This window comes from Thunnus maccoyii, chromosome 22 (genome assembly GCF_910596095.1).
Source record: "Thunnus maccoyii chromosome 22, fThuMac1.1, whole genome shotgun sequence".
Taxonomy (NCBI): Eukaryota; Metazoa; Chordata; class Actinopteri; order Scombriformes; family Scombridae; genus Thunnus; species Thunnus maccoyii.
In genome coordinates this window covers 23464693-23474251 of record NC_056554.1, presented here as the reverse complement: position 1 = coordinate 23474251, position 9559 = coordinate 23464693, and the positions used below count along the sequence as shown (strand labels likewise).

Here is a 9559-nt window from a genome sequence, read left to right as displayed (position 1 = left end):
TGTGAGGCACCATAGTGACATATAACCAAGGTAAATAACAAAGAAAGAAAAAAATGGTAAAAGGACAAACAATAACAACAACAAACACAAAAAGCAACAAACAAAAATAATAATATCAAAACTAATGAAAGATAACATAAAGTACAAAACACTCATATATATACCCTCCAAACCCCTTCCCCACTCACCCCCTAATCCATACAATAATCCATCCATGTATACATTCAAATTCATATTATTCACAGGTCTTTCTCTCGCCTATTCTATCACTGACCCCCCTCATCCACCCCACCACCGAAAACAGGTCACTCAATGATACAAGTTGAATTACATATACCATCAGGGTAAGGTGCATGCTAATGAATAAAAAGAAGGGTACAAGTTAAATAACCCCTGATACAATCCCTGATAGAAGGGGAAAATTTGAGTTGCAGCGATTAATCAATTAGTCAGTCAACAGAAAATAAAAATAATAATTAAAAAAGGATGAAAAAGATAAAAGGGTGTGCTTCCCCTGTTGACTCCTCCCAATATCTATTTTATCTAATAACAATCTATTAGCTGTCTGAATGTCTAATGAAATTATTGTAGGTTACTTTTTGTTAAGCTGAGGTGTAATATCTTCATATCTTCTGCTGTAACATTTTTCCCATATGTTAACTGCTCCATTTCTTTTACTTGCTCCATTAAATCCTTCAGTTTCTCTACACTAGGCCTTAGTTTCTGAAGTCAGTTTTTTGTTATAAGTTTAAGAGCAGTTATCCTTACATTCTAATAAGATACTCATCTTCAGTTCTGACTATCCCCTTTGGCATTTTTCCTAACAAAATGAACTCATGGTTAATTTTGAGGTCCATTTTCAAAACAAAAATGATATTTTTCAAGTAAAAAAGAAAAAAGACAGTACTTACTATACACTCTCCTATCTGTCAGTATCTATATTCATGATAAGTGTTAAGATATCACGATTTGTGAGCAGTTGTGGACAATTGTATAGCCATCTATACTAATATTGGGAACCACTGGTGTAGAGGACACATTGACAGGATGATACAGTAACACACATACAGCTAAACAAATATGAGCAAACTTATAGCTTAATACAACATATATAGCTATTATATACAGGCAAGAATTGCACAACAAACTACATTTATACATTCAGGATTGTTAATACAGTTAGAGGTAGTGAGGTTATTGCACAAGTTTTCAATTACATTTGATTATATGTATGTATATAAAGGTGAAATAGAATTGTAGCTTTTTCAGACTAATTGTTATCAAACCTTCCGTGGCTGCTTTAAGTGTTGAGAAGTGTAATTTGAGGGAAGAAGCTGTTCTTGTGTCTGGTGGTTTTGGCTTGTAGTGTTCTGTAGCACCTACCAGAGGGGAGAAGTTGGAACAGGTTATGTCCAAGGTCTGCAGTGACTCTGGAGGTGTACATGTTCTGGAGGAAGGGTAATGTGGATCTTTTCTCCAATCCTGACTGTCAGTTGCAGTCTGTTCTTGTCTGGTTTGGTGGTTGATCCAAACAAGACAGTGATGGATGTGCAGAGAACAGACTTGCAGGTTAAACTTCCTGAGCTGATGCAGGAAGTTTATCCTCTGCTGGGCGTTTTTCTGTAGCAGCTGTTTCTTGCTCCAGTAACACGTCTGTCTTCTGTGTCGTTACCTCATTTAAATCTTGATTGAACTCATACCTAGTAAACTATAAAATATTAAGTCATTTGTTATGTCTTTCCAAAATTACACATATCTGTCATATTATGTTCTGGTTGAGTTTAGGCAACTAAAACATTTGATTACGTTCATCTTCACAGTTAAAGGACAAAAGACAGGATGCAAACCCTGATCTTGCCTGCTTTGCTTTGACTGATGCTTACTCTAAATTACTCTAATTTTTAAATCTAGCTTCCAGTTAGCTACAGAATTAGTTTAGAAGAGCATTTGAATGTTTTTAAATCACACAACAGCTTTGGTCCATTGCAACTTGCTGACTTGCTTGACATTCAGTCAGATCTTAAGGTCAAACTAGGACCTAAAGGGTATAGGGTGAAGTATGTATCCATTATACTAAAATAGTGAGGCATTAAGGCCAAATTACATAAAATAACTAATAGACAAACTCAAATATAAAAAATAAATAAGTAAGAATAACTAAAAATAGAACAGAGGCTAGAGATACACTGGAGAGATACACTGTACAATGATGTTAATATGCTATAGTATAATACACAGTACATTAGTGCAAGTCAGGTGGATATTGCTATAGTAGTAAGGTGTGTGATTGTCCATGGATGTTAGAAGCAAATAAAGAAGAAAAAGAGGTAAACAAATATCAGCTAAAAAAAAAACATAATCAAAGTGTAGCCCAAAGATAACTAAGTGAGACAGAGGGTGTGTGGATGGGTGTAGTATCCTGAAATTTAAAAAAGACAAGTAAAACAATACCTTAATCTCGATCCCCACAACCGACAGGATGACTATGAAGACACCAGCTAAGCTCAAAGCCAAGATACATTTCATATGCCAAGGCAGGGCTGTGAAGATATCAATTGAAATGATAAACCACAGAACAACATGGTATTTATGTTAATCATATGATACATTTATTAATCATTTCTACCTGAAACAATAATGTGTGTCTCTCTGGTCTGGTTGATGTTCTTCTGTTGGACTCTACAGGTGACGTTGTTGTCGTGCCTCTTCTCTACAGTCACTCTGCTGCTGACAGTATAGAGGTCATCAGGACCTCTGACTGTCTTTGTAGGTCCAGCAGAGAGGAGGTTTCCCTCACCATCCAACCAAGACACCTCAGGCTCTGGATACCAGCCTTTAGACTCACACTGTAACACCACATTTGTGCCGTTTCTGTTTATCACCTTTATGAAAGGTGAAGAGACAGCACCTAAAATGAGAGAGTGGAGATATAAATTTCCTGCAGCTGATACAAGTTAATCATTATAACAGTGTGTCTCCTCTGAATTCTCACTCACATCTTAAATTTGTGTCGTGTGTATTTTGTTTGTCAGGTTGGACAGAACAACCAAGCCAATCAGAGTCTTTGCTTGCAGGTGGCACTAAAGTTATTGACATACAAAGCTGTGTTCGAGTCAGACAATGATCCACCACCTCCATGGTTTGGATCTGCTTAAGTTTGGGGAACTAAAAAACGTATTTGCTCAAGGTTAGGTTGCTTTTTCATGTCTTTTTCAAGTCCTAGAGGTGCTCAGAATCATGGAAAGTTTGAATGACAGTGAGTAAGTGGAACTTGAGTTATATGTGCACAAACTGTGTCAAACGGATTCATTAGGATACATGCAAACACATAATAATGGGCCAAATTAAAATAGATATTAACCATGTACAGATATAACTAATAAGTGTAAATATACTAAAAATCTGTAAAGATAAAATGTGTCTATCTCTTTAATGAAAGGGAAAAAGATGGAATTACTGTCCAGTACTGTGGTCAAGTGTGTCAAATAAAGACTTGGAAAAACTACAATCAGAAAAACATCATCAGAAGGCACATAACCTTGGGTTGGTCATTGATGAAGGACAGGATGGTTATTTCCCTGCTTTGTTTTATTATAAATATTTAATTGTCTAAAATCACAAATGTCCTGCTTTTCATATAACAGTAATGACCATAACGATAATACTCTTGGCATGTAGCAAGAGGTTGTTTTTCACTTCCTGCCTCACAAACTAATGCAAGGCAACATACTGTTATGTACAGAGGAATAAAAATATGGAATGGGTTGCCATCACATGTTACACATTTAACAAGTAAAACTGTTTTTTTAAGACTTTTAAGACTCAAAGCACATTTTCAAATGTCATGTAAAAACAAACCTATACATGAATATATATCGTCTTACCAACAATAAGTTTGATGAAAGCAGCCCGACCCAGTGTGGGAGCAAGACATCTGTATGTTCCCTCATCAGAAGGTTTCACCTCAGAGAGTCTCAGTGAAATGTCTCCGTCCTTTAATTTATCAGTTAGCAGTGATGTTCTTCCCCTGTAGGACGGCTGTTTATCAACCACAGATTCTTGACTGTTCGCCCTCACATGGACAAACCCAGGGCTCAGGTCAGGTCTCACCCACTCCAGCCTCAAGTCAGAAGCATTGATCGCAGGTTCCAGGTGACACGGCAAAATGATGTCGTCACCAACTGTCGCCACTATTGGCTGAGATGGACCAATCACCTGAGTTTGACCTGAGTAAGATACAGATCTGTTTTTTTAATTCTTGCTGTCTCAACTGCCATTTCACACAACAAGGCTCTTTGTATATCAGTTTGTAGATCATGATCTACTTTCATATCAATAACTAGTAAAGTACAGTACATCAGTCTCCATAAAATTGCAGTACAGTACAGACACAACAACCTAAAAATTAAAAAAGCTGCTAGTACTCCAAATCTGGTGGCTATCAATCAGTTTGCACATTTTTGGGGTAATAATTTGGAATCATTTTTTAAAGTTAATGAAGTTTGTGTTCATTGAATCCAGCACACATAGTGCTATTTAAGTAGTTTGCTTTGAAATTACCTGCACATGACTGTAGGACAAGAAAGACAATCATATGATGTAAAACCAAAACTGTGAAGTCACTGAAGGTCAATCTATCACTGGGCTGTATTGGATGCTGCATCGTGGATTTCTGAAAGCTGGACAAAAAAGTTGTAAAATGGAAGATAATGCTTATTCAAATTGTATTTATGATATTTTCACAAATCAAATATACAGTGTGTCATCACTTAAAAGTAAAGGAATCTTGAGATAATAAAAACACTTGAGCTAAAGAAAGTTATGATGTAACTACAAGGTAGTTATATCTTGATTTGCGATCTCTCTTTTTCTTGTTTGGCTCACGCCTTTTTCTTTACCAAAGAATGGGGAGGGTACAGCATATCTGCCCTTCAGTGATATTGTGCTGTATATCTGAATGCAATATCTGATTGAAGGAAACCTTCATGAACTGTCAGTGACAAAAACAGGACGCAAACACTCCTTGAAACAAAACTACGTACTTTTTTGAATACTGTGCCCCTTTGAACAAATTTTTAAAAATAAGAGAAGTTAAATTCTATTTGACGATTTCATAACTTTATACTCAGACAGTCAAACCAAGTCAACATTTAACAACCTTTGATGGACAAAATGTCACAGTGTGCTTTACGGACAAACACAGTCGTGTCACAAAAATAAGAAAATTCCCAAAATTTGACTTGCAAAATACCGTATACACCCAAAACAAAACAACATGCTGCTTTGTTTTTAAATTCCCAAAGTTCTCAGCTCCACCTTAAGCAGCAACATTAAAATGGTGTTTTACTGTCACTCTTAAAGGAACAATTATTTAAAATGATAATTCACTAACATTTAAATAAACTACATTTCACTGCTAATGCTTCTTTGATTTTACTTAAAATGAAAGTCCTTTAAAATGCAGGATATTTTTAACATATATGTACTCTTTTTGTCAGAGTATCACATTTAGTGGATTTACAGTAAATTAAAAGTTAAATCCTTACCTAGAAGGCACACAAGGAGTCCACTCACTCTCCAACTGTTGTGACGCAGTTCAGAAATGTAGCTGTTATTTATACGCACACTGAAAAACTCGTCCTTCCACTTTTCATGTGTGACATTCAAGAGACTGAGTGACCTGTCAGGTGATAATTTGTTAAAGAAATTAAGATATACTGTACTTCTCCACCTCTGACTAGTCTGTGGTTAATTGTGAGATGCTTAAAGGGGCCATATAATGCCCATTTCCCAGTTTTCATTTTTGTTTTAGGACATCTGCATGCTTTAAATTGCAAAAAAAGAAAAACAAAAGAAAAACAAAAGAAAAAAAACAGTTTCACTTTCTGCAGAGGAAGATTTTTCCATTATGCAATTGTGGCCACTGCCTCCTTTGGGCCTTCAACTAAAAGTGGCCCCAAAATGCTCTAGATTTATTATGCTATTTAGATATGAAACATATAAAATTCTGTTACTATTCAAACTCATTATAATTCATTACAAAAGGCCCCCAAAAGCACATTTTTAAAAATCATTGTCAATGTGCAAGTCCTGCACTACAGGGGGATGGACTATCACCTCATGACTCACTTGTTGCTAAGCAGAGTTAACATGTAATTCTACACAACATCAAATAGTGAAACTGAGTTTTCACAGAGTACATATTTAAAGAAAAAACAAAAAAGCAACGGTGGAAGAAGTACTCAGATGCTTTACTTCAGTAAGAGCACCAATACAGCAATATAAAATACTCAATTACAAGTAAAACACCTACATGAAAAATCCTACTTAGTAAAAGTACATAAGTATTATGAGCTTGATGTAGTCAAAGTATTGCAGTAAAAGTACATAAGTATTATGAGCTTGATGTAGTTAAAGTATTGCAGTAAAAGTACATAAGTATTATGAGCTTGATGTAGTTAAAGTATTGCAGTAAAAGTACATAAGTATTATGAGCTTGATGTAGTTAAAGTATTGCAGTAAAAGTAGTGGTTTGGTCCCTCTGACTGATATATTATTATATATGACATCATTAGATTATTAATAGTGAAGCATCAGTGTTAGAGCAGCATGTTACTGTTGTAGCTGCTGGAGGTGGAGCTAGTTTACACTGCTTTATATACAGTTAGCTAGTTTAGTCCAGTGGTTCCCAACCTAGGGGTCGGGCCCCTCCAAAGGGAGCCTATAACTCAAAGACTGTCAAACCACAGGAAGAGGAAGTTCTAACTTACATTATAATAAAGTTGCATTCAGTATGATACTCAGACAGTCAGCAGCAAGACAGCATGGAGGTCACAGCTCTCTGCTTCAGACTGTGTGAGTACTCACCTGTCATGGTTTCTTCTTTTTTTATAAGTTTTTCATAATCCTGTTCATCAAAATATCTGTCTGATGTACAACTCTGTTCCTTTGTTTATCCAGTGATGCTTGAAATCGTTCAGTTGGGGACTCAAGTTCAGAAAAGTGGTAAGTAATCTAAAGAATCAAGGTAGAAGATTGACATGAACCTTTTGAATCTATGATGTAATTTTGTTTAATGTTGTATATTCTGTGAAGGGTTCAATCACTAATTAATTCATGTTCATGTTGCTGGTGAAAACCTGAATGTATCTTGCAAAGAGACTCAATTTAAACTGTTTCTGTCACAAGGTGGACGCACCTACAATCATTTGTTTTGATCCAGTTCTGGATGTTTCATTGGACACTTTTTAAAAAATAATTACCTCTCGGTTTCAGATGCAGCTTTTCTTCGTATCACTCCAAACAGACTGCAGCACTTTGAATACGACTCAGTTTCTCTTGACTGTGTTGGGTTTGATAACTCAACTCAGTTGAGAGGAATCAGGAATAATGAGGAATTTACTCCTGTATGTGATATTAATAAGAGGACGTCAACAGGGTCCTTCTGCACCCTTGATAGAGCCTATCCTGAAGACAGCGGAGAATACTGGTGTGAGACTGATGGTGGAGAGAGAAGCAACAGTGTCAACATCACTGTCACTGGTACAGTATGTTTATTGTGTTTCTAAAACCACTACATATCCATTTGAACTGGTAATTATCTGTTTCTCACCCAGTATGTCCAGTATGACACTATAACACACTATATAATGTATAAAATCATTTGTTCTCAGATCAACATGTTCAAGATGATCAGGTTTACTGTAAATTTGGTAGATTTTATTAAATGTGTGTTTTTACAGAATCATGGAATCTGTATAAGGGAAGAATAAAACATTGAACAATGAGCCATCATCTATGTCCCATGTTGCCTGTACGCTCCTTATTAAGTGAGGAGCCGTTTAGCACATTTAGCATTTTATAATATGCAGAGTCAGGGTCAAACCAGAACCTTTATGTTTAAAAGTCTGTGTCTGTGGTGAAACTTAAAATAATTTCTTAATTTATGATAAAAATCACAAATTAACTATGTTACAGATATGTGGGAACCTCTGCCTACTGCTAGGGTTAGGGTTAGTATTATATATATATAATTTTTCAATTGTGTTCTGTCTAAATCTGAAACGTATTCATTCAGTGAAGAGCTTTACTTTGCAGTCAGCAAACGATAGTGCCATATGAATAAAATTGAATTTGATATCAAGGTAATGGTATTTGATGTGATTTTTTTTCACTCCAGTCTTAATTTTTCCCAATTTTCTACTGTGTTACTGCAACATTGTACATAAAACATATTTTTAGCATTTTTCAATATGTTGTTCAGCTGATTCTGTGATCCTGGAGAGTCCCGTCCATCCTGTGATGGAGGGAGACGATGTGACTCTGCGCTGCAGAAACAAGGCAAACTCTACCAACCTCCGAGCTGATTTCTACAAAGATGGCGTCCTCATGAAGAGCACTGCAGCAGGAGAGATGACCATTAACAGTGTCTCCATGTCTGATGAAGGACTCTACAAGTGCACCTCTGATGTCGGAACATCACCAGAGAGCTGGTTGGCTGTCAGAGGTGAGACACAAGAGTGTATCAAAACAAAATGAAGATGATATTCTGCTGGTTATATGGCCAGACTGTGCATGGTAATGGCAACCTTACTTATGAGAAGTCCAGTTGTTTGACTCTTGGTAGAAAGTTTTTATAAAAGTCTGTTTGAAAAATGGAATGTGTCTACCAGTGTTGTGAAAAAATTATGACTATTAGCTGGAAATAATTTCTAAATGTTTTACAACCATCTTGCCTTTAGTGCCACTTTCCTGCTGAATATTCTTCATATTTCCAGGTTGTTTATATGTGTAAATATGTTTAATTGTTTAAATAAATGTTTAATGTATCACAGGTTCCTTGTACTGTTGTGACATGTGACTTTCCTCTCAAGGGATCAATAACGTCTCATCTTTTTTTCTTACAGTCTTTGCAGCACGTCACAATGAAACTCGGTGCTCTTCCTCAGACGACACCTCAGATCAGTCCTGTCATATTTACCTCGTCTTAAGGACTGTGTTCACCATTGTGATGGTGGCTCTGCTGCTGCTGCTGGTGGGACTACTTCACTGTGGGAAACTCAAAGTTACATAAAAATAACAGATACCTGCTCACATGTAAAACTGCCAAAGTAAGGATGATGCTGGAATGATTTTTATCTTGTAAGATAGTTTGGTCACAAAGTTAATGAATTAGGAAACATGATAAAGCGATTTGGGTTTGACGTTCCTTCATAGTCTGTTTACATTACCGTTTATATTAAAAAGGAGAAATAAAATAACAGTATCTGGAATGGCACAGGTTAAGAAGTTTAAAAGCAGTTAAATACAAAATAAAACAAATATATAATAATAAAGGTGTATACTGACTGTACCGGTTAATACAGTTTGTGCAAAAAAGAGTGAACAGTGCAAAACTTGCTGTGTTAAAAATCTTGTGTTTATAGCAGCATAACAGAATAATGTAACAGGGAATATAGATAAATATACTGTTTAAAAATGTAAATATAGCATATAAATTGGTTTACAATTTTGTATTCTTATGTAAAAAGTGATAAGCCAACAACATTTGGGTGTAGAC

General features: G+C 35.8%; 2 protein-coding genes across 3 annotated transcripts; one reads left to right on the top strand and one right to left on the bottom strand.

Moving 5' to 3' along the window:
- Positions 1 to 488: 488 nt before the first annotated feature.
- On the bottom strand, positions 489 to 5564 carry LOC121889669 (butyrophilin subfamily 2 member A2-like). Of its 2 annotated transcripts, XM_042401826.1 has the most exons (6): positions 5547 to 5564; positions 4561 to 4679; positions 3885 to 4226; positions 2627 to 2908; positions 2452 to 2540; positions 489 to 1708 (listed from the first exon to the last, which is right to left on the bottom strand). In XM_042401826.1, exons 2-6 carry the CDS (start codon positions 4661 to 4663, stop codon positions 1571 to 1573), a joined length of 954 nt encoding a protein of 317 aa, XP_042257760.1. In that variant the 5' UTR covers positions 4664 to 4679; positions 5547 to 5564; the 3' UTR covers positions 489 to 1570. The 2 variants fall into 2 exon arrangements, with proteins under 2 accessions (XP_042257760.1, XP_042257759.1); XM_042401825.1 differs by lacking the exon at positions 489 to 1708 and having other exon boundaries at positions 2107 to 2540.
- Positions 5565 to 6812: 1248 nt separating this feature from the next.
- LOC121890002 (low affinity immunoglobulin gamma Fc region receptor II-like) lies at positions 6813 to 9073 on the top strand. The gene is made up of 5 exons (XM_042402249.1): positions 6813 to 6855; positions 6961 to 7005; positions 7276 to 7542; positions 8264 to 8506; positions 8907 to 9073. Exons 1-5 carry the CDS (start codon positions 6825 to 6827, stop codon positions 9071 to 9073), a joined length of 753 nt encoding a protein of 250 aa, XP_042258183.1. The 5' UTR covers positions 6813 to 6824.
- Positions 9074 to 9559: the final 486 nt, after the last annotated feature.

Coding starts and splice junctions, on each gene's coding strand:
- LOC121890002 (XM_042402249.1), top strand. CDS start 6,825: ATGGAGGTCACAGCTCTCTGCTTCAGACTGT. Junction 7,006..7,275: donor GACTCAAGTTCAGAAAAGTG/GTAAGTAATCTA, acceptor TCTCGGTTTCAG/ATGCAGCTTTTCTTCGTATC. Junction 8,507..8,906: donor GAGCTGGTTGGCTGTCAGAG/GTGAGACACAAG, acceptor TTTTTCTTACAG/TCTTTGCAGCACGTCACAAT.
- LOC121889669 (XM_042401825.1), bottom strand. CDS start 4,663: ATGCAGCATCCAATACAGCCCAGTGATAGATTGACCTTCAGTGACTTC. Junction 4,227..4,560: donor TGTCCTACAGTCATGTGCAG/GTAATTTCAAAG, acceptor TATCTTACTCAG/GTCAAACTCAGGTGATTGGT. Junction 2,541..2,626: donor GACACACATTATTGTTTCAG/GTAGAAATGATT, acceptor ATATCTTCACAG/CCCTGCCTTGGCATATGAAA.